The following is a 25,760-nucleotide window of genomic DNA, read 5'->3' as shown; positions in this document are numbered from 1 at the left end:
CAACCACAACCCAATTAAAAGGTTTCAAAAAAAAATACTGTAGTCATTAAGTTAAATTTATTGTCAATGTAATAAATAGCTACAATTTAATCTTAGTGCTAATAATAAAGATTCAATGTCTGTACAGTCGTACAATAAATTTTCTTACAATCTATATAATTATAGAGACCGGTGTTTTTGTAACAACTGCTTATTTTACCCATTTTATAACATGTAATTAAGTAACTAAATTATTGTTTTTAAGAGTATCGTCTACGCTATAAGGTACTAGTAAATACTGTACTGTCATTATATTTAAAATCTAGCCTTCTACCACACTCATGTATTTTTAATTACAATTCGACGGTGAAAGTAGGATTTAGTCTTAAGTCTGGCACACTGTTTCTTCTCGGTTTTTTATTGAGTAGCTCCTTCATAGATATGAGACCAGAGGCTTTAGCGTCAAACCGTGAATGATACTTGGAAGGATCCGTCGTAGGTAAGTAAGGGTACTCCGTGAGATAAGTCTGCGCGTTTTTAATTTTGTTTTCTTTTGCAAACTGATTTAACTGGGAAATGGCCATTTCATACGAGCTCAGTTTATTGACGGACACGTTCTCCATAGAACGAAAGGTCTCTAAAACTGCCTTTTTGTGTGGGATTCCTCTTAAGCTACCCTGTCGACTGAGTCTACCTTCCATCACGTCATTAAACAAGTCTTCCACGTTGAATTTCTCTGATATCTTCACTAGTTTATTGTTATTCGATGCATTGTCCTGCTCTTTATGCATCTCCTCCCAAGCCTTGGATATTTCTGAAGATGGCATTGAATGGGCTTTTATGTTTTTCTTGACTCTTTTCTGCGGTCTCTCGTGGTCAGGAGATTCGTCTGAAGTGCTGTATAGCATTAACTCGCATTCATTTAGTTTTGAAGGTTTCTTAGGCTCTCTAAGCTCTTCCAACGATTTAAAGTAATTCTTGGCAATTTTGAAACGAGACTTGTAATCTTTCAGTTCAGGTACTATTTCTCTATCAGGCGTTGGTTCCGGAGAACCCTCTGGATTGTTCTCGACAGTTTCTACTCCAATGTCAGAAATGCTTTGATAAGACCCTTGATTGCATTTGTCAGACATAGATATAATCTCTATATCGATGGATTCCATACTTGTTGCACTTTCCAGACTTTTATTTGCACGTTCTTTTTCATGGTTTTTGAACCAAGTTGACCGTTTATGGCTGAGTTGGGGTTCAATTGGTTTAAATTCGCTATGAGATTGAGTGGAGTTAGGTGTAAAATGTAAGGTTGACGGTGAAGAAGAAATCCCCGACGAAGAAGAGTTCAGCGGGGAACATGAAGTTGACGTTGAATTTGATGATGTGAAGACAGGTTTTGTAGCACCTGCGAATAAAATTATAAGCTTCATGTTATTTGTATTACACTACATGTAATTAATGGAATCAGCGTTACTTTGCGAAAATGGAATGGAATGGAATGGAATATATATATACCACCATTCCAGAATAACCTTTCATAAGTGAATTAATTAGATACAATAACTACACATATTATTTATTTTGTTAGGTACCTGAAAGTTGGCTGCCTACTTGCAGTGGATTCGCTCCTGTGTTCTTCGTCGAAGGTCTTCGCACTAGGTTTTGTTCTGTAACTGATTTTGATGCAGATTCAAAAATAGATATAACATTTTTTACGTTAATTTTCGGTAATTCTTCGCAAGATTTATATTTGTCCAAATCATTCTGAGGTACTTTCACAGCTGTTTTGCTAAATATATCCATTTCAGATTTACTGATTGTAGTTTTACAAAGGGTTGTGGAAGTATTATTCTCAATGGAACTTTTACTGTCCAGTGATTTTATAGTCTTTTTTATATATTTTTCGTGAACACTTTCTGGGCCACGCTTTTGATTAAATGTTTCATCAAATGTTTTGTGATAAATTTTGTGTGTCATTCTTGCTCTCTTGTCTTTCAGTGAAGCTGTGTCTGGTTTTGTGATATTTCGTAGTGATTCATAACTTGCGTTTAAATCATTGTTATTTTGTTTTAGATATTCGTATTGATAACACTTATTTTCTATATCAACTGATAACACTTCATCTGCAGAAGCTATACTTTTCTCACTATCTTTGCGATGATAAATATTATGCATTGATCTACTCTTTCTATATTTCCAGGGTACAACCTGCTCTTTCTGGGATATATTGTGGAACAAAGATATTCGACTAGAAACTAAACCACTCTCATATTTCGCACCGCAGACACCTTCCGATGATTGATCTGCGACGTTTGGATTTCCAAAAAAAGAGTCAATTTTATTCAAAATCTGTTTCCTCGACGTCCCAAAAAACCTTTTTGGACTTGTTTCAAACGCTTTAAACACCTCTTCAGGAAGGTCTTGTCTTGTAGACGAGGACTGATTGTTGATTGCAGGATGGTTCATTTCTAATTCTTCTTTCTTGCTAGAACAAGATTGCATTTGAATCGGAGAATCAATGCTTTTTGGTGATCTACTTCTTGAACGAATCGAGTCTGTTTCTTCTCTCTCCACTTCCAGTTTATCATCCCAATATTTCTTCCACTTTTCTACAAGTTTCACGTCAGTTTGAGTTTCTTCTTCTATTGAAGCTTGAGGAGTTGGATACTTTTGTCTAATAATTTCGGTCACGTTTTGAGTCACGGCGCTACCTTCACTTAGGATTTTCTTTGCTATTTCTTTTCCTCTTTTTTTGGTCAAGGAATCATTTTGTCTTAGGTGTTTAGCAGAGAGCCGCCTTTTCTTTTGATTTGCCTTTACTTCATCTGATTTAGCCTCAATTTCTCGTATTCTATCGTCCCAATATTTCTTTCGTTCTAGAACAATGTTATTTCTGTTCTCGCTACCAAATTTAATTTCCCCTTTTTCTTCTTCTGACTCAATAATCTCATTTTGAAGGGTCTGACTTGCTGAAACAGATTCAGTGACATTTGACTGAACCTCAGAAATCTTACCTTCTTTTTGCTTGGCACGTCTTTTCACATCTGAGAGTCTTTCAGACGCCGAATCGACATAAATATCATTATTTTCAACCGTGTATTGTATCTCATTGATTTCTTTTATGTTACCGTCGTTACCTATTGTTAGAGAATCTGAACTTGGGAAGTATTCATGATACATGTCGTTTAGTTCAGCAAATGCCACTGTAACTGTTTCTAGACCACCCTGTTTTGTTATCGAATCAATTCTCGGTAATTCTTTCATGGCTGACGAGATGCTCCGGTCATTTTCTTCGATGATCGGCGTAAATGTCGTGCGTTTTATTTCTGATTTAGTCGGTCTAAGTTCTTCGATCCTAGAACTATCATCAACATTTAAATCACTGCAAGTAAGCCACAATTCTCTTTCAGCTGGACCCATTTTATTTATTTCTTCCGATTTAAGACCACTGAGGTCAGTGTGTTTTTTTCTGTATTTCGGCATTTCACACAGCAGACTGCTCTCATTGTTGTTCGTATCAGGAGAGCTGTTGCTGTCATCTATACTTACATACGCTGAATCCCACATATCTCTTTTAGGAGTCAAACTTTGGGCAATATTGGACTGTTCTGTGTTTGGGTCTGTGGTATATTCTTCCGTGGTTATGTTAATAATTTCTACATTTTCTGTGGCATCAGAGTCGAGACTATGAAAAGTTAATAAATCCGTTGAACGCTGACCAGTGTGTGTAGGGGTCGAAAAAACTTCATTTACACATTCTAGAACTTCTTGTTCTTTGGGAGCGATTTGAGTAATATTCCCATTGTTTGCTATCATTAAAGATTCCAATGCCGGTTCTGGGGTGGGCACTCTTAATGAGGGAGGCAAAGACACTGGGGCGCCAATAATGAAGTCAGTTACGTTACTTGGTATACCATCTTCCTCATCAATAGAATGATGGTGAATAAAAAAAGGGTTAATAAACTCATTGCCTTGTAGGAATTCCCCAGGTCCACTATTCACATAAATGGAGTCATTATGATTTGCAATGTCACCAGTTAAAATTTTTAAAACTGGAGTTTTCGGTCTCTCTACAATATCTGGCTCTATAAACGGATTTGTGTTTAATGGCGACGGATTGTTACAAATTTCTTCCACAAATATGTTTATTGGTGCAGTAGCAGTTACTTCACTTTGAGACCTGTTTGTTTCATATTCTGTATTTATAAATGAACCTAAGGCCTTTTCTGTTTCATAGCCTTGTTCGTATGTCTCATTAAGGAAAGGATTGCTTGATGATGAAACAAAAGAAATATTGTCTCCGTGCATTTTTTCTGCCAATGATCATTTCCTCAGCTTCACAATCATTTACAAGTATAGATATCTCCTTTGGTTCATAACCTTGTCTACCTTCTTTGAAGATGACTTGTTCATATAAGGATTTCGGTTTTTCAGTTCGCAGTGACACCGAAATGCTTTCTGGTATAATAAATGTGTCACGCTTTTCAGCAGCGACATATTTATTCATATTAGTCTCAATTAATGTTGAATTAACAATATCTGGGACATATTGTGGATTACCCTTATTAATAAAGGAATCGCTGCTGCTTTCTAAGATTTCTTGTTTTTCGGCCATAATACTGTTGAACATCTTACAAACTCGGTTCATCTTTAATATTTTTTGGGCTGTCGTGTTAAATCTTTGGGGCCTTAATGGCTCGTCAAGGCTTGTTAATAGGCTCCTATCAGACTGAGAGTCCATGCTTAGAGTTTCATCACTGTTTTGGTTTTCGTCAGTTGTCATCAAAATTTTGGCTTCGTCATCACTTATTTTTTCCAGTGTTCCGTTCTCTTTTAATAGCATTTTCTCAGTGACAAAGTCAACAATACGTAAAACAACTTTCCTATCAGATTTAACATCCACTATGTCTATTTCTTCACCATCTTCTAAGCAGAAACTCTCTTGTTGTAGAATGTCAATAATATTATGAGAAGCTGTAACTATAAACGGTGATCCTACAATATGTTGTCCTCTACTTGTTATGGAGATTTCATATCGTCCCTCATAGCTTACCGTGTAACCAATTTTAGAATGGTCTGGCTTTGAGTCGACGGTAATTTCAATATCATAACGATCTTTAGGAATAAAGTATGTTTTATTCATGTCATTTTTTCCATACGAGCGTAAGTAGGTTGCTCCTTGTGTTATCGGTAGAGCATTTTCCGTGAAGGCAGGCTTTGTCTGGAGTCCCAGTAATTTTTGGCGTATCAACTGTGCCTTGCCGAAGATAGGAGGAATGACTGTCATGCCATACGTGTCTCGTGGACCTTTAATGAGTATTGTTATTTCTCCTGGATCGAGGCGTTGTTGAGCAGTCGGATATATTTTAAAGTAGACCTTATTCCGAACTTGAGCTGCTACGAGACCAGCACCTCGAGCGACGTAATCGAGAGTGAATTGCGAGGTTTCAGGAGAGGTTCGTTGCGATGGCGGCTTGGATACGGGAGGCGAAACCTTGGCGAGGGCTTGCCGTACACGATCTAAGAATGTAGCAAGTTTCCATTCTTGGTGCTTGCTAAGCGAGTCGTTCAATTCTAGCTCCTGGCGGGAGAAAACCTGGAAGAAAATATTTGAACTGTCATACATTTATCTATGTTGCTCATTCGCAATAGGTTACTCTCCTACTAGTTAAATCAGTTTCTAATTTTAGAACTCTCAAAACGATTTGCTAATATGGAATTTATATGAAAATTAATATACCTAGTGACGTCACGGTCAACTCACCTACTTTTTATATATCTATTTATTTATTGATTTTAAATAGAATGTATGTTTAAAAATAACTGCTATCTATGTTTTTTAAATAGCGCTTTACTTCTTGCATAGTATTCAACAATTAATTTAAATACAGGAAACATCCTTTTTGTATGGCTGTCAAGCGCAGCCCACAAAAGGCGCGATTGCGACGGAAAATTATTGTGAGCGAGTATCAGTTCAATTAAGTTTTGGCGTTCATTTTTAGTAAAGATACTCCTTACCGGTTCAACGCCAAGGTAGTGATCAGCAATAGTTTGTGCGTGCTTGAGGGAGAGTCTCGTAGGCGGGTGTCCGGCACACGCGCCGGGCAGCGCTGCGTCCAGCACGCCGCACAGTATCCAGCCGTGTCGCCATACGGTGTCTAGGTGCTCCACCCGCACGGGGCCCGCTTCTGCCAGCCATCGTAGTACGTCTTCCTTCTGCTCTTCGCTTGAGAATACAACTGGAATCGAGAAATGTTTGATATGAGTCATATGAGTATTTTTATTATACGTCTATATATTTATCTTTAAGCTTAACGTTCAACTGAGCACTATGTGTCAGAAGTACGTCAAAACCCTAAAAAGGATTGTATTTTGTGGCGCCGGGATTTTTAACTGTTGACATTGAACTTTTCTAATCGAACTTTGTTTCCTGCAGTATTTATATATTGAACTCGAAGACGAACGAATATTTCTGTCGAGTTCTGTTAAATGTGTTAGGTTAGCGTAGTACTCGATTTAAATCATTGAAGAAAAAAGGGGAATTTTATATTGAAAAATACTTTTAAATTTTAATCTTACGTCGTAGGTACGCAAAGGTGGGTGTGGCTATGATCCCGTAACATAAGTAGTTATTCACATTTCAGCATGTCATACTTATCTCTAAGATTGAGCTCACAATATCTCGGTCTTAGGATATGCTACTCAATGTTTACCAACCTTAGCATCATGCGGTCAGTAACGCAGTAGGTTGTCACGCCTGGTAGATCTAAGAGTATAATATGTTAAACAAAGTAAGTTATACCGGGTGTTTCCTGTAACACGAGCAAATAATTAAACCATGTCTTGTATTTTGTCAGTCGTCTTTAACACCACCGCGTAAAGCTGATCTGGGTAACAATGCAAAAGAGAAAGCCGATCTTCTTGGTACTCTTTTTGCCTCAAACTCGCCCCTAAACGACGACGGTAGCACCGTGCCGCCCACTATCTCGCGGTGCGCATGCTCCATGCCAGAAATCTTATTCACGCAGAGAGATATTTGGCGGGAATTGCTATCCCTGAACGTTCATCGTTCGGCCAGACGGTATACCAGCACATGTGCTTAAGAGGGACGTGATCGCCCATACAAAAAGAGAAAACGTTTTTCCACTTCTAAATATTTTCGATTTTCCATGATTTTTTAGTATGTTATTGACACAATCGAAAACTAGGTTTATACTTTTATAGGTTTTCCTTTTTTTCAAAATTTTCAAAATATTTTTTTTTCTAAAAAGCGAAACCTAAAAACCTACAATATATTATGCTGGGGCGATCGACATCAAATCAAAGTGACTTGTTAAGATTTAGTTAGTGGAAACCGTTTTCTCCCGAAATGGAATTTCATAGAAAAAATAACGTTAGATTCAAAAAGCTATTCTTCCCTCTTAAGCAGTGTGCTCCTGAGTTGTATCACTTGTGCCGTTGCGCTAACACGGCGCCTTCTCACACTCTCTAACTAGAAACGGCATGTTCCATCTTCGTGGAAGACGGCCCTTGTGCATCCTGTGCCTAAAAAGGGCGACATATCGGACCCATTGAATTACAGGCCTATCGCTATTACCTCTCTTGTCTTCAAGGTCAAGGAGCGTATAATTAACGCAAAGCTCCTGAGATACCTAGAAGAACAAGATCTGTTCAGCGACCGCCAGTATGGTTTTCGCCACGGTTACTCAATTCTCGATCGCGGTATTCTAATGATGAGATATCTCACACACCGCTGGGCTTCGGCCATTGAGAGTCAAGGTGAGGCATTGGCAGTTAGCCTAGATATAGCGAAGGCGTTCGATCGGTTCTGGCATCGGGGTCTCCTAGCAGTTATTAACGCTGGCGTTCTGCAAGGTTTTGTGCTATCCCCAACGCTGTTTTTGCTGCACATCAATGATATGTTGTCTATCGACATTAATTGCAATGCAGACGACAGTACTGGGGATGCCTGTTACACAGGCCGTGCCAACATCCCTCGTTCTGTGGTGCTGGAGAGTCGTGAAAAGCTTGTGTTGGACATTGAGAACACTCTATCAAGACGTTCGGTGTGGGGTCGGGATAATTTAGTCCGATTCAACCCTACCAAGACACAAGTTTGCGCATTTACCGCTAAGAAAACCGCATTTACTGTGGTACCAAGGCACAGCACTTACCATGACAGTATTGGGATCCTTGATGTCGATATGTCCAGTGACGTCCAATTCCGTAGCCACCTGGAAGGGAAGGCTGCGCTGGCATCCAAAAAACTCGGTGTGCTCAATAAAGCGAAGCGACACTTTACTTCGGGTCAAAGACATCTGCTATATAAATCGCAAGTCAGACCCCATATGGAGAGGTGAGGTCCTGTCACCTTTGGGCAGGAGCACCTGGATGCCAGCTTGGTCCCTTTGACTCAGTCCAAAGGTGCGCTGTACGGATCGTCAACGATCCTAACCTCACAAGCGGTATTGAATCTTTAGGTCTAAGGAGAGACTTTACCTCCCTGTGTGTGTTCTACCTCTTGTACAATGGGCTGTGCTCTGAAGAATTATTTGACATGATGCCAACGGCCACTTCTATCACCGCACCGCTCGCCGTCGGCAGGGTGTTCATCCTCACACCCTAGAACCTAAATGGCCGCGTACTGTGCGGTATAAGAGGAATTTCCTCCCGCGAACGCTCCGACTGTGGAATGAGCTCCCTTCAGTCCCTTCCGAGGTCTTTCCGAGGGTCTACAGTTCCTCAAAAAAGAGTCAACAGATTTTTAAAGGGTCGGCAACGCGCATATGTTGTTGTTGTTGTTGAATTGTAGGTGTCAAGCATGACTGCTTACCATCAGGTGACTGCAAACGTGCAAACCATTATTTACTCTTACGAGAAAAAAAAATATAGGTTTACATACTCGCTCTGAAAGCGTTGTCGATGCTCTTCAGCAGTCTGAAAAGGAAGCTCTCCTGGCCCCAGAAGAGAGTGAGCAGCGTCGCCGGCGCGAAGTACCGCAGGGTCGTGAGGATAGCTTCGAGGGCTGCAGACCACATGCCGCGACTCGCCTCCAGTTCGGGGTACTCCGGGATCGTGAACAATCCTGCAACAAACGATATGGCTTCTATATATCGACATTTCCTAAAACGTCGGCGATCATCGTCTAGAATGCGGTAATCGCACTCACGTACAAGCTTTGGTGCTTTGAACAGTATGCCTATCCCCTTTAGGGGTTGATATTCAAATAATCCTGTTTTATTGGAGCTCTGAAATATTCCGTTGAATATTTCGCTTTCGAAAATTTTAGTTTTAAAGGTTTTTACAAGCTTTTTATTAACTTGCAATGTACCTATGTATGTACGGGTCAAATCTTGCAAGTTAAATTTGACCAACTTCCCGGTTTCCGATGAATCTGAAAATTTGCATACATATGTACGTCCTGTGACAATGCAATATTATGGTACCATCGAGCTGGTCTGATGATGGAGACAGGAGGTAGGCGTAGGAACTCTGTAATGAAACAACGCAACCTAATTATGTTTGGGGTTTTTAGAATTTACAGTCAGCGATAAAAGCTTGTGCCAAAAATTAAATTTTTGCTAAAAACTTATTCATCATATCATTAGCGTTTCTGTGCAGCCAGTTTTTACTGTTTTTGATTACGTGATGGAATTATACAAACCAATGCTTCGCGGATGTTCCTTTTCGAGTACATTTTCTTCATAGGCTTTATTGAGATCAAAAATTGTGTCTGACATTTTCTGGATTTGCCGTTAAGGTTCCATATCGAGTATTCCTGACTGGCTTAAAAGTTACATAATACAATCGGTATAATATACACAGTGGCTTTTGGTCCCTAACCGGTTTCTGAAACACGTGGCATATTAGGTTAGGTATAGGTCTTTAGACAGGTGTTTGGAAAACAACGACGGATTAATTTTTATTTTCCTAAAATTTTATGCTACTTACATCATTTTATTATTATTTGAAACTTTTCGAATATTTCACTAATGCGCAACCTACCGATAAGTATTAGATTTGCAACTAACCTCTTTTTTACCTAACGTGAGAAATACACGTAGGCGAAAACGAGAGATTTTTATAAAGTTCCAGAACTTAGTTCCCTCTTTTTATCACGTTTTACAAACGTTGGTGTATACATAATGTGTTGGTAAACACGTATTAGCACACATACATGTACCTACCTCACACTCCACTCCTAAATAAAACCTACTTGTGTAGTGACTAGTTGTACATACAATGAGATCATCCAACTGTTACATTTTTATTAACCATCCCAACAAAATATACCTTATCAGTAGCTAGATGGTGCGTATCAGATAGTATAACAGATAAGCCATGATTCACAGGAAACTAATAAGAGAGCGTTATCACAGCTATTTACAATTAGGTACTGTTAATTGTTATCTAAATATAGCGAAAGTGTTATTGTTAGCACATTCTGTTTACAAACAAACCGAATAAATATCTAAATATTGTAAAAAATATTTCGATATTTGATGGATTTTATGGGAGAATTTAAATGCCACTCTGGACAAGGACCCGAATTTAGTTATTGTTTAAATAGTGTTCTGAGTACTGCTGTTATCTTCTCTGGAAGATCAGAAACAGCTTGAAAGAATATAGCTGTAGGTAAAATAAATAAATAAAACAATTTTAAGCTCTGTCAAATATGTCTTGGTTTTTGCCTATTTTTGAAACTATACCTTGAAGTATAACTATTTATATTTAATTAAGTACATTTTTTTTAAAATAAAAGTATTTTAGCGGATTACTATTACTATACTATTGTTATTTATTTTATTTATTTAAACTTGATTGCACAATATAACAAATAAAGTACAAATGGCGAACTTAATGCCTAAAGGTATTCTCTACCATTCGACCATCAGGCTAAACAGAAACAGTAGTACGTGCGGGCATTAAACAGAAAAAAACAGAATAAGTAACTTAAAACAAGCAAAATAGCGATAAATAATATATACTAACGGTTATAAACTTACATAAATATACTATAATTAAATATACATACATATATACTAATTTATGTACCCAGTGCAAAAAATACTATGACTACGAAGGACAATTAACCAGAGAGCTTGTCGAAAAAGTGCTTGCGTAACATACGCTGAAACGAGAGCTTGGTTTGAGCCTGTCTGATGTTGAGTGGGAAATCATTCCAAAGCCGGATCGCCTGAACGGTAAAGGAGTTAGAGACAAAATCAGAACTATGACAAGGATTGTTATAAGTAGGTATAGTCGTTAGATTTGTAGCTGGCCCCCAACGGCTTATCCTTTGTCTATTGTTACTAAAACCGCGCGTGCTACTACCTGCAAAAAAAGGGTCGTATAATTCTAATTGGCACCTGAGCGCGGGCTAGTCCAACGCTCAAAAAACCAGTCTAGGTGTGCTCTCTGATAACGCTCCTTTGTTACGCATATCGAGGACACATTTTAGACTGGATTGGTAGCGTTCGACTCGCCGGCACTAGTAACCGTATAGGGACCACACAAGAAATCGCAAATTATTTTTCCATTTGTACATTTTGAATCTTATTTCAATTACCATAGGAGTTGTAATTAAATAACCGGTTAAAGTGACCGGCCTCTTTTTTGCAGGTATTGGCACGCGCCGTTTTAGTTAACAATGGACAAAGGATAAGCCGTTGGGGGCCAGCTACAAATCTAACGACTATATTATGTAGGGAACTATTTTAAGTCGGATCCCTTTGTTTGATATAATTATTGAAAGTCATAATGTAATATTGTCAAATTATCATAATTCTGAAACCGTTAACTTTTCAGGATTTTCGTAAGGTTTGTTTTATGGCATCCTGAAAAACCAAATTATGACTAACAAAAATGCGGACAAACAATACAATATGACTTAAAATTTTATGGGAAACAATAGAAACCCATGTTTTTAAGTAGGCAACACTACTGTACTTAAATGTCCACACCACTCGAAACTATGAAAAAATTACAGCCCTATGAGTTGCTTGTTCCTTTATTCCGAATACACTGTAAAGGGTTCGAAACGCTAGGATATATTTTTAATCCAGAGACATGTCAAATTTCTATGAGTCTTACAATAGTTTTTCTATATTTTACAATTAGTAAATCTAAATAGATATTGGTGCAAACTTTAATTTTTCCATTACAACAATAAAATAGTACAGGCGACGTCAAAGATATGTTTACACTTTTGCGCCTCACTGCTTTCTTTCTAATAAGGAAAAAGCCGGCCAAGAGCATGTCGGGCCACGCTCAGTGTAGGGTTCCGTAGTTACTCTTCCGTCACAATAAGCTAAACTGGAGCTTAAAGTATAGTAAATTGTTAACCAAGGGATGAAACGGTACCTTTCAACCGAGTTAAACAAATAAGCAAATTTGCATAATCAGTATCTAATTAAAGTAAGTCTTTTTACTATGAAGGGAAAACTTTTTGCGATAACTCAAAAACAGCTAAACTGATCATGTCCGCTATAGTTTTCATTTAATGTCTTTCTTAAGGTCTACTTCCACGATTTTTTTCATATTTTTTGGACCTATGGTTCAAAAGTTAGAGGGGGGGGGACACATTTTTTTTTCTTTCGGAGCGATTATCTCCGAATATATTCACTTTATCAAAAAATGTTTCTTCAAAACCCCTATTAGTTTTGAAAGACCTTTCCAACGATACCCCACACTCTAGGGTTGAAGCGAAAAAAAAATTTCACCCCCACTTTACGTGTAGGGGAGGTACCCTAAAAAAAATTAATTTTTTAGATTTTATTGTACGACTTTGTCGGCTTTATTGATTTATATATCCATGCCAAATTTCAGCTTTATAGCACTAACGACCACGGAGCAAAGCCTCGGACAGACAGACAGACAGACAGACAGACAGACGGACATGGCGAAACTATAAGGGTTCCGTTTTATGCCATTTGGCTACGGAACCCTAAAAATGTAGATAAATATATCTTTGACGTCGATTGTACATACTTACTCGTAGAGTCGTCAAATCAAATCATCACTGTTTTAGACATAGAAATGGCAAATTTTAGCATGCCTTACTGTTTACTCGTAATATCATAACTGAGAACATAAGTGCCGCTGAGGTGAATTCGCTACACGGCGGGAAGGATTTGATAACTCGAGAGATATCAACTTCATCGCGACGTGTAGGTACGGAATTAAAACCAGGTAATGATACTCAAACTAAACTCTGCACATAAATATAATGAAAATGAATATAGCTGTGTAGGCCAAACCCACTTACAGCCTCCAAAATGTTGGTCACATGACATTGTGTGAGACGAAGATATCACAATAACACAAACAATAGCGGGCAGTTTGGGATTTTCTCAGAATTCTCGCTTTATTATAATACACTGTGTGAAATGTATCAAGGCTTGGATCAAGATCAGGCGTTATGACATTGCAATGAACAACGGTATCTAAGACGTTCTATATTGTAAGTGTGCTAAATAAGCTGGCTGGGTTATGTTCGTGTTGCAAGCTTGTCCACGTGAACGTTTTAACGGCCTCTTAGCCTAGCCGCCATTGACCCGGCCAAGAAGGAGGAGGTCGCGGGTTCAAATCCCGATAAGGACATTTATTTATTTGTGTATTTATCATGAATATTGGTTTCTGAGATATGGATGTTTGGTATGTATATACTTAAGTATAAATTGTCTCGTTTGGGTTTACGAATATAAATATTTCTATTCTATTTATATATTTCTATCATCATTCAATATGAATGTGATATGAATGTCATACCTATAACGATTTTGGTGTTTTTTTTAACACATTTAATGTTGGATGTACAGCCTCTACTCATATTCAGATCTTCTACTCAAGTTAATGTTAATGTATTTATGTATTTATCCCTATTGTGACGTCAGTATTATGCTTGAAACATTGCATTTTGAACTTTGCTGATTTTGAAGTTGTTCCTTATTTGTAACAGCACACAACAGGTAGTTAACCTGTTAGATATTTGACGAGAGATAAAGACATCTGGCACTGTCAGAAAATGATAGATTATCTCGGAATGTTGGAAATCACATGTTTTTCTTTACCCTGTTAACAAACGATATGTGTAGGCACCTACGTAATATTACCTTCACATATCTGCTAACATCATCAATTCATCATCGTAATATCATTTGATATTTACCAGTCGCTTTTCGGTGAAGAAAAACATCGTGAGGAAACCGGACTAATCCCAACAAGGCCTAGTTTACCCTCTGGGTTGGAAGGTCAGATGGCAGTCACTTGCGTAAAAACTAGTGCCTACGCCAAATCTTGGGATTAGTTGTCAAGCGGACCCCAGGCTCTTATGAGACGTGGCAAAATGCCGGGGGTCGACAAAACGCGAGGAAGAAGATATAAATATTATTATAAATATTAGTATACGAAAAAAAAATGGCCGGTTACCCTACTGATATTATGTATAACATCCATTGGGGCTTATTTAAAATTATACCCCAAACTTGCACTTTAGATTTTGGAATGTTTATATTATTTCTATGGAGAATCACGCGCTCACAAACACATCACATTGCCTCTAAAAAGCAGTCTTCAAAATTTCATAGCTTTGTTGTCTTTTTTGTTATAGTTTTTGTTTGTCCGTTTTGTCATAGAAGATTCGACTAAAAACTTAACCCAAATGAACTAAAAACTTTGGAGACATTTTTTCCCGGTAAAGATAGAAAAAGCTCATGATTCTGAGTATAAAAATATGAAAATTCCGTATTATAACAGAAGAGTTGAGGGTACAACTTAAATAGAATTACCCATTGGCTATTTTAATATTTAGGTAATAAAGCTTCAGTATAATTAAAAAAGTAGTATAGCTAATAAATGGACTGTCAGAAACGCAGACTGCTTATCTTTGCAGATTAAAATATCTAGGTCGTTACGCTATGCTATACTCATAAAAAAGAAAATTTCCATAAAACGGGCGCGCTCAACATGAAAACTATGATTTGCATATGCTATTACGATATCTACCTGCTATTTTTGTATTTAACTTATGCAACTGCTATTATAAATGGGTTTTCGGAAATCGAACTCATATACATAAGCCACCACAGAGAATATACGTAGATAAATTTTATTCTCTTTAGCAAAAATAATTATATGTTTTAATTCATGCATTTTTTAATCGTATTATAATCCATTTCAGGCACGAGGTATCTTATTTTCTGGTAGAGCATTATATTAATACTTTACGCTTTATACTTTTCTATTTTACATTTTTTTTTGCGCACTGCAACTAGTTAAGCACTATGTTTATAATCAATTAAGTTCAGATTTTTTTGCCAAACGAAGAATGACACCGTTAAGACCAAATGCCAATACACGTATAGCACAAAAAAGACGAAAGAAATACGTCGCTTCTACGAACGGATACTGGCTACTTTACACTTTTTTCACTGCTTTTTGCACCAAGCCCCGCGCCTGCGCAAGGAAGACTGGTTATTCTAAGGTGAGATTATCAATTATTTTATATCAGGCACGGGCACGCACCGTATCAATCTAGTGAAGATAAACCAACATGTGCTAGTATTTGTAGAACTTCCAGTTCCATAAATAAGATGTACTTATAAGAGTAAGTATATGTTGATATTTGATATCATTGTAGAGACAATTTTATATTGAAATATAATCGGTAATAAAATTATAACCTAATTTTTACAGCCAAATGATATTTAAATTATAGGTATCTAGATATAATAATTTCATAATCGACGTAAATGTTTTAATTACTAGAATTGAGTCTTAATCTCGCTGCGCTCGCCGACGAAACTTTTCTTATAAAAGTGCTTAATTGATAAAAGCAAATCTGTACCTACAAGTAGATATATTTTGTTTCTCATTACCTATTATGGTTATAAATTAGATTTTTATTTTTTATTAGTGGCGGATATCAAACCAAAGTTAGATTACATTTTATCAAAACCTACTTTTAAAGAATGCATACAATCTGCGAAAACGGTATGTGACGGCATATCATGAGGCACCGTACAAAATGTCATTTGCGTGGATGTTAACCTCAAAACAAAGTAACGCTACTCTCAGATAACCTGCGAATGCGCTATAGCTACAATTCTGCAATGCATGGTTTGTGTCAGAATTATGTAGTAGTACCCACCACCAAACGGACACCATACGTACTAATAACAAATATAAGATATATTTTTGGTGGTTTATTACCCAATAAATATTCAGAAATCCGTAAACCATGTCATGAGCGGTGGAAAATATATGGCTTTTGTAACTTCAATATAAATACATACACGCGGAAAAATATACCACAGTTCTTTCCAATGTAGTATCTATGAAAATTATAATTAATCTATGGCATTATCGATATCAGAAGTAACAATAGCTGCAAGCAAACGATAGTGCGTTATGCTCCAATGATCAAGTCTGCTTGCAAATAGTTTCATTATCATTTTGTAGTACGTGTTTTTATATTATAAATCCAACGTCATCAAAGCGTACCTGAAACAAATTGAATGAATAGATAAAGTCAGATTAGAGAAAGATACCCGAAACAATATAGACATAAATCTAATCAATTATATGGGAAAATGTGTCTGTCAGTATCAATCACCTTTACGTATTTTGAAATTAATAGTTATTTGTGCGACAAGAGAGGAAAGTTGGTTTTTCTTGTGAGTGTTGATTTTGAGTCTCGTTGATAGAGAATCTTGAGCGTAGCCAGGGACTCATAAACACGAGATGTAAAATAACTTTGCTCTCGTGTGACACATACAACTTTTCACCTCAGTAGTGGGAACATATTAAAGGATAAAAAAATTCAACATCAAGTAAAGTTAACCATATTTATTTACATTCATTATGACGAAAGCTTGTCTCACTCCCTGGAGTGAGGAAAGTCGCACTTTCGTCACTCCCTGGAGTGAGGAAAATAGCACTTTCATCACTCCCCGGAGTGACGAAAGTAGGCTTGTTCGAGCTGCTAGGTGAAAATGAAATTAAAGCTCTTACGAATTTCAAGGGATCGAGTCTTAAAAGTTATCACCGTCAAGCCTTTAAGGCTAGCTTTGTGTCAACAAGATTTCCTCCTTAATTGCTCGTGCAGCAAGGTTTTAATTAGGTCCATGTTCTCACGAACATGAATTGTGTTAATTAACAACTACATTGATTAAATCCGAACGGGCTAAGCCATTTTACGTTTGAATGCTCTTACATAAAGGTATTTATATGTGGATTCTCGCAGTATCGTAAAACCGCATTAGAATAGAAAACATGCTATTATTTTTTATCTTTATTTACTAATCTATTGTGTGTTGAATTAGCTTTCAAAATCCATACATATTTTATAAGTACGTGCCTTTTTGTATCTGTTCCCTAATACCTACAAAATAATAAAGACATTTTTTTGCAGTTTTACATAGGTAGGCCGTAATACACGGTGTTTATTTAGTAAGGTACCTGCAATCATTAACGGGGTGAATATGTGGCTCTCTGACCTTGACATTTTCTATAGGAGAGTAATTTTCGATTTCGGGATTGGTCCCATAGTAAAAGTTGTTCAGTGTGACCTATATATTCAACCCGTAAATTATTGCAGGTGACTAAATAGACACCCTGTCTACCTAAATGTATATATGTATAAGTTTTTATAAGTGTTACTTTTAGGGTTGTGATAATACTGAACATTCCAAACACACATACCTAATAAGGCATACCTATGTACATAGGAATGATTCTATTAATTTTGTACCAAATGTTTACAATCAAAAGTGACTAAAGTACCTACCTACACTTTCTTAAGGACATTCCTAGCAATGCTTTGCTACAAACAAATTTGTAATTCTTCCCACAATATTGATAGTTCAAGTTGTTTGTGTTTTACTTAGTCGTACCCTAATTCAAACAAGATAGGCATCTGAAGAATGAATTTTGCAACATCGCTTTGATTTCAAAGTGTATAGAATGACGAGTTCCAATAATTTTGTTGGCCAAGGACGCCTATACAAGCGCACGGAAAGTGGCCCCTCTTACCTCAGTGACATGAAACTATATTATACATATATTATGTTACCAGCAATATGACATATAGTCCGTTATTTTATATAGAGAATACCTTGGGATTGACCTAAACAATAGTAGATTGTTAACCAAGGGATGAAAGGCACTCCTGCCAGTAGTGGTAGTTTGGCGCTCGTACACAGTGAGAGGCTGAGAGCGCCAATATTTCGAAGTTCGAGTATTTCGACTACAAGGAAAGTAAAGTGCCTGTGTTTTAACCCCTTACCGCATACGCATTCATATATGGCGGATATGATATTCAACTCTATTTAACACCTATTAAAGTTCAAATTTCAACAAATATATTTTATTACATGCGGTTATCGGAAGATCATACATAACTAAGTACAAACTTTCATAGTACTTTTTAGGGTACTTGCAATAAACAGTTTTGGTTAAAATATCGTTATTTAAACAATGGGGAGTTAAAAAATCAAAATGGAAATCGTATAACAAATATCAATTCTTTATCGTAAAAAAAATTAAAAAAATCGTATTCGTACAGTAAAATGCTCTTGTGCACAAAAGTATCACTTTCTGCACACCTCATAGAATAACAACGACCCTTTTTAAAAATGAAAAATTACATAACTACCATATGGCCTCAATAAGTGCATCACTCAGTTCTAAATGAAGAGACTGACAAAATTTCTTAAACATACCTAATTTACTCGTAGGTTGCATACATAAATTTAAGTACTACTTAATAATGGGGTTTTATTTAACTGTTCTAAGCGGCATGGTCACGTAAATTTAGATGTCTTATTAAGAGGAAAATACAGCACGTGGTCGTCCTAACAAAAGGAGAAAGGGTTTTTCCACTTGTAAACATTGACACAATGAAAAACTAGGTCTATAGGTTTCCCTTTTTTTTCAAAATTTGCAAATATATTTTTTTCAAAGCGAGTCCTGTAAACCTAGAATATATTAGTATGCTGAAGCGGTCGACATCAAAATCAAAGTGATTTGTTAAGATTTAGTTAGTGGAAAATGTTTTCTCCTGAAATGGAATTTCATAGAAAAATTACCGTTACTTCAAAAAGCTATTCTTCCCTCTTAAGAACAATTTGCAGGCGTTTACATTATACTTATATATTCTCAAATTATTATTTTATTTATTTATCGAAGTCACTTAAAAAAATCTAAAAACCCATATTATACGCACAGAAATAGTTTTTATTAACGACAAGTGGAGGAAGATCAATTTTAATTATTTAAAGACTACTCTTATTTTATTTTCTGTCCTTGTTAAATTATTGCTGCAAAAGCGTACCGTTAATTAATCCATAGCGAGGAAATTGAAACATTTTTATGACGGAAATGTATAAATTTGCCCTCGTTGTTCGGAGGGGAGATTAATTGAGTATGCAGGTAACTGGCCGACTGAATTAACCATCTCGCATGTGGGCGAGGTAGCGATGGCACGTATTTGATCCACTTTATAAAAATACTGACGTAATTATTTTCTTCCGAAGCAGAATTCTTGCTGATGACATTTAAAATAAAAGTAGTACCTATAATTCCTATAAAACAATTATGATTCTATTGAGAGGGATTCAAAGTATTGAAATGCGTGGGGCCGATTGTATCACGGTGTTTTCATTTTGCTGTCATAATAAAAATATTTAATCACTCTAACATCTGTCAGTCATCTTTTTAATCACACACACCACATAATATAAGATATATTATATCTTCCTTAAGCTGACAACTTGTAAAAACCCTGAGTTTTAAAAAAGAAGATTCTTAACATTATGTTCTTCATCTCTTTATAGTGCACTATTAACAATCGATAGAAAATTTTTTTGGTTAAGTGCATTTTTAATTCCCTTGCTAAGCCACGTTCTTGCTCATGGTACGTTGTTATGCCCAGTAACGGGGCTGACAAATCGTTCTCCGGCTTCACGACATTAATCTAGATTTATATAACGTCACCTGAATTTGCACCATTGGCACCATAGCGATACTCGTACTATGAAAATATCTATATACCTATGCTACAAATAAGAAACTAATATGTTAGCTCTATTAGCTATAATTGACCTACAAATACTCTCATTAATTAGTTAGCCAACATTTCTATGTTCATAACATTCTACTTTTTTTATAACACAACGGTCGCAAACAAGCGTACGGACTGCCTGATGTTAAGCAGCCATCACTGCTTGCAACTCTGCGGCGGTATCATGGTCGCATTTTTATCACTTGTCATGTCATGCGTCGCTTTCGCACTTACATATTTGTTAGAACGTGACAGACATGATGACAGATGATAAAAAACCGGCCGGCCCTACAAGCTTACAAGAATTCATTCTTGGGAGCACTCGAAACCTTCGAACGAAATCACTAGGAACAGAACACTACATACCTACAAAGTAAACTGCAGGTGCAGGAAGCTATGTCCGATCTCTTCCCCCTACCTACCTTTTGTATATGTATAATAAAAAACGAACGTTAAACTTGAGGGGTTATTCTATTCTTCGGTGACGGTGTGAGATAACCACCATATGGCTACTTTAGACGTGTTTATTTATTTGATTTTAGTATATGGAAAACCAACAGCGCTATATATATCTAGGACTTAGTATAGAATTACAGAGCCTATTATGCGTCCTCACAGAAATATAATAAACTATATAGTTCTATCATCAGCATAATTCATTAATAATCTTTTCCCATTTGTTCGGACAAAGATATCAGTTTCATACAACTAGTAATTCTCGAACGATTTAAACATTATGCATTTAGTAATTATAGTACCCTTACAAACCGTCATGAAGCGCGACATGTAACATCGTTACGTATTGCTAATGCGACTAAGTCCTGGCTTAATGCGCGCTGGCTTAATCTCTTGACATCAAATACATAGGGCTTCACTAGAATGCACATGCGAATTTAACCTGGTTACTAGGTCAGTGGAGCGAAAATGCATTATCTCTATTGATGAGTGTTTCAAGTTAGTTATTAAATTACGGGTTTCACTATTAACAAAAGGTGTACAATTTCATCGACTAAATCTATCAATTTGACATTTTTACGACTAAAATCGATAACGTCCTCTAAGTCGGATATTTCTGCCTAAATATTCTGATGGACGTGTACAGAGCAGATTCGCCCAAAATAGAATAAGCTTAGCATTTATAAATATTTAGTAAATTTTATAAATATTGATTCATATAGAATAAACTTAATAACATATGGCGTGTTTAAATGTTACTGGACAAACAAACTACAAACTACGAGTAGTTTTGTCTAAACGCATTTAGAAATACTAGTTTAGCCTAGCCTAGTAGTCTAGTTTGACCTGAAATCGGGTATGTTCGGTAATATAACACATTGACAAATACCACATCAGCTGCAAAAGTGCATGGCGATTTTATCAACTAATTCATTCATAATTTCTCCATGCAATTTCGCAGCTCACTGTACTTCATTCCCATGAAAATGAAATAAATCTACCATTATCGGACTCTAGGAAGCAAAAATCGTAAAAATACGAGTGTAGGTGCATATTTTATGAGCCCATATCTTTAGTTCAATATGCGATAAATCTTATTCCTATTTAGGAGAATTATCACAAATGTAGTTGCGGTAACTCATAAACGGACCGCTAATTTGTGCCGTCGAGGTCCCGAGTCCCATCTATCTCGATGACAACGCATTTCATTAGCCCACGTATGCCAATAGTTGCGGTGGCGGTTTACGTTTGGGACCTGGCTGCGTATTGTCATAGGATAGGATTAGCGCGGCGGCTGGCTCGACGTTTTTAACTGACCAGCGTAAAGTGACCACGAGATATGAAATAACCATGCAAAAATCAAGGAGCGCTTTTATACTGGTCCGCCTACCCCTGACTGATAAACATGACCGCTCGTGGCATGTAAGTGATTGCCAGCCCTGTTCGTATAATCTCAAACTCGTACCTATCGTTTCTCTCGCAGAAAAAAAATCTACAATAACAAAATACAAGAAATACCAGTTGTACGAAGACAGAAAAAAACGTGTACTATTTTCAATAATTTCGGGTAGGAATATATATAACAGGTGTAGAACGATAGCCCTTTCTAGATATTAGCCTTTTCTTTTTATTACTATTTTATTTCAACTATAAAAGTCTCATGCAGTTTTATTATACTATCAGTAGTTTGATCTACATGTGTAAAAAATATTGAAATAAATAAAACATTTTTTTTGTTTATATTCTAAGTAACTAAAAAGTACTTAGCACTAAGTGCGAAAACGCGGCGACACATTAAGAAGCAAAGAAGATTAATAATTCAATCTTATTTAAATTGGTTGGCCCTGAATACACGCAAAGTGTGACTCGTTGATTTATCTGTACTATTATATAAGGAAAATATCAGGTTAGGAACGTTAGTCTAATTTTATCCAGTATTGCACACGTTAATGGTAGCCACATGCCTGTTGTATAAGGTGTCTACTTCACTTAATTTAAATATAATAGGTAGGTAGGTAACCATTAGAAATTGCTCTTAAGTAAGATTTGTATTTGCATACTATTTCTAAATCTAAACACATTATACGAAGTAGACAATGGACCTGAGATTAGTGCTTCTTGTTTTGCTTTTAGAACTTTTTTGTTACATTCTCCGTTTCTATGTTCCGTTTTCATTAATCATGCTCTCAGATGTGATATCGTCAATGAACATTTGAAATCGGTACTTACTTAATACGGTTTTGTTACTTAGTTTGTTATGTTGGTATACATTTTTTTTGCCTATTAATCCATTGATGAATTTCAAAACATAAGTTTTTGGGAACAACATTTTATTAACCACCATCGACGAGCAATATTAGGTACATAATTTATCGACCTAATCCCATAGTATGAATTAATTAGTGCCGTAAACTTGGATAACTATAGTCCTATAATACAACTATGTACATACGGTCCAGATTTTAACGTTGATTATCAACAAGCCTTTTTAATTTGTACTCGTTTACATTTATTTTCGAGCTTAGATATACTAATGCTTTTTCTATATAGATATAAGAGAGAATACTCAACATAATTTGAAAAATAGTTAACGTACATATTCTACTGGAACCTGAATTTGGACCATAGTTATAAGTTGTGGACTAAAGTTACCTGAGTTTACGGTAGCTTCTTTATTTACCCTGAGGAGCATTCTGACTTTTACTCGCATTTCTGCTTAAAGAGGCTTTTTGAAATAAATCACTTTTATCGGGAAAATTATTATCTTTCATATACATGGTTAGTTTAATTAATCTATTCAGTAGTTTTTAAAGATTAAACTTTTAAGAGTATGTGCACTTAAAAGTCCCATCATTAAACAGGTCGGGATAGCTTGGTCATCATGTGCGAGTTTTTTATTGTGTAACGAATGTTATGTTACCTTAACTATAAAGTAATTATCTACTACCTGGACATTGTTTGAATGTATGGTTCGTATTGCGGCCAGTTTTAGGCTGTTTGTAGATATTTACAACAATCATAACAACAGGTTTTATCATCTCATACTTTTAATTACACAAGTATTAGTAGTCTTGACTAATTCCCACTTACGACAGAAATTATAATCTCTAAATCTGCGGGCTTAGCCAATGTTATTTCATAAATGCAACATCACATGTGCTCGAATTGTGCGCGTAATTGATCTGTCGGTTGCAGTAAGTGCATCCTGTGAATCCTGTCTTCTCCGCACGGTGCACCGTCACAGTATGCCCCGCATTGATTAACATGTCAGCACTGTCAGCAGGTAATGATGGAATTCCATAATGAAACTAAAAACCACATAGCCGGTGATATAGTATATTATAGGTTTATTTTAACCATTTTTTTAAAGTACTTTTTGTAAATTTAATGCGAAACATCAAAATTTAAATGCTTGCTAATGCTAGTGAAATAGAAATCTTGCATAAATAAATAGGAAACATTGCACTTATTTTAGAATAACATTCACTATACCAATTTTAGCATAACAATAGACTTGTTGGTTATTTGTATCAAAAACTTTCGTGAACTGTGGCGACCTACATTTTTTGTATTTAAATATTCTCTCAATGTAAATGAAATTGGCCCATAACAAAAACCGCCGGAATAAAGGGAAAAAAAAAAGATAGTACTTAATAGTATCTTTGGTATTAAAGTTTTAATATAGGTATAATGAACTTTTTGCGGGATTATAATCTCGTTCTAATTTTCATTAGCTACTTATACAATATGATTATGAAAACAAGACACAATGACGTTCTTTTCATCTATTTTTGCAATGATACCTACCTAAACTTCTACAGAAATGTAAATATATATGAACATAGTAAAGATTGCAAATTCCAATATTTATTTACATTATACATGTATAATATTTAATATATTTACAGAACCTACAAGATACGGACGTAAATCAAAAGCACATGGATATGATGTATCCCAAAACATAAGACTTGACATATTTCATATTAAGCTTTATATCTTTATATTATGAATATATAGCTTTGTGTACAAAATTGCTGTTTTGTAACATTACGTATTGTACTTAAGTTCAGATATACTAGAAATATAATTTCTCGGTTGAATTGCGCTGGTAACGTATACCAATATTACGCAGCCCCCAATACCTATACCTAAACACAATTATACATCTGTTCTAAATCGCATATTTTGCTACATCAACAGCGTTTTAACTGTATTTCACAATGTTTTCCAATTGATTTTAGTCACCTTAATTTTTTACTTGGTTTCGCCTTATTTTGCTCAGTGTCAAACGTACTTTTTATAGCATTATATGCAAAGTAATTTGTAATTTTAATATCAAATTAGGGCAAATATTTACCTCAATGTTGTTTTTAGAAGAATAGGTCTTCAGAGTATTTGCCAGGGAATACAGGACGCGGACAGGACGGACAGACGGATGCGGTCACAGGTTAGACAGGTCGTGCCAATGTAGATAATCACTATTTGCTTACGTACTATTTGCGTACCTTAAAAATATAGGTGCACTAAGCAGAAACGACTTCTGGCCAAAATCACAATGCGTGAAAATAAACTGTTTTTTAATCTTTCGATTTGTATTTAGAACATGAATAATTGAGTACAAACCCTTATATCTAAATATGTATTAAACTTTGAATATTTGGACAATTGTTGCTATTTCATGGAAAAACGACTGAACGAATTTCTATGAAATTTGGCACACAACTAACCTAGCCTTAGAAAACACCTGACCTAGTTTATAACCAGGAAAAGGACAACGGATTTTTTTAAAACCCGGAGTTCATTTCTTATTTTGTCACTGTACCGTATCCGATTACGTGGACAAAGTCGCGGGCAGAGGCTAGTTATAAGTTAATTTAAAATTAGTAATACCTGCGCGCATGCTCCGAATTCTAATCCGCAACGGTCATTATACGATCATCACTTAATTAGTTCAAATCAACACCAATTGTGGAATGCTCGCCTCTCGACCGCGATCATCAATTATTCTGTGTTTCATTCACTACGATTACTTGTTACCACATCATTTCTGAGAAGCTATCACGGCTTTTTTTAAAGGTAATATTGTGTTGAGCTGAGTCCACATGTGCATCACTTTATTTGTACTAAACGCAATTAGCAAATGTATAAACTCGCTCTTGACACTAATCAATGTGTAAATTAAATCGGGCCTAATGTGCTAGTTGTATCACAAATTACAAGTACCTATTTTGACAGCCTCAGATGTTGCTATCAGCGATTTGCTATA

The 25,760-nt window shown here is 36.1% G+C and overlaps 1 protein-coding gene and 1 long non-coding RNA gene across 2 annotated transcripts in view; both read right to left on the bottom strand.

The window, feature by feature from the left end:
* Window positions 1–43: 43 nt before the first annotated feature.
* On the bottom strand, window positions 44–9,760 carry LOC133516393 (uncharacterized). Its single transcript, XM_061849298.1, is given in 6 exon segments — window positions 44–1,378; window positions 1,566–4,288; window positions 4,290–5,569; window positions 5,992–6,212; window positions 8,876–9,058; window positions 9,638–9,760. Coding segments are annotated over 6 exon segments (5,529 nt in total). The 5' UTR covers window positions 9,714–9,760; the 3' UTR covers window positions 44–332.
* A 3,167-nt stretch (window positions 9,761–12,927) lies between these two features.
* The window catches only part of LOC133516405 (uncharacterized), a 28,052-nt gene continuing 15,219 nt past the window's right edge, over window positions 12,928–25,760 (bottom strand). The window contains exon 3 of the long non-coding RNA XR_009799217.1: window positions 12,928–16,476. This is a non-coding gene — a long non-coding RNA (uncharacterized LOC133516405). The remainder of the gene's footprint in view (window positions 16,477–25,760) is intronic.

The sequence above is a fragment of the Cydia pomonella genome, chromosome 3 (assembly GCF_033807575.1).
Source record: "Cydia pomonella isolate Wapato2018A chromosome 3, ilCydPomo1, whole genome shotgun sequence".
NCBI lineage: Eukaryota > Metazoa > Arthropoda > Insecta > Lepidoptera > Tortricidae > Cydia > Cydia pomonella.
The sequence above is the reverse complement of the archived record's forward strand: the minus strand, read 5'-3'. Positions and strand labels throughout refer to the sequence as shown.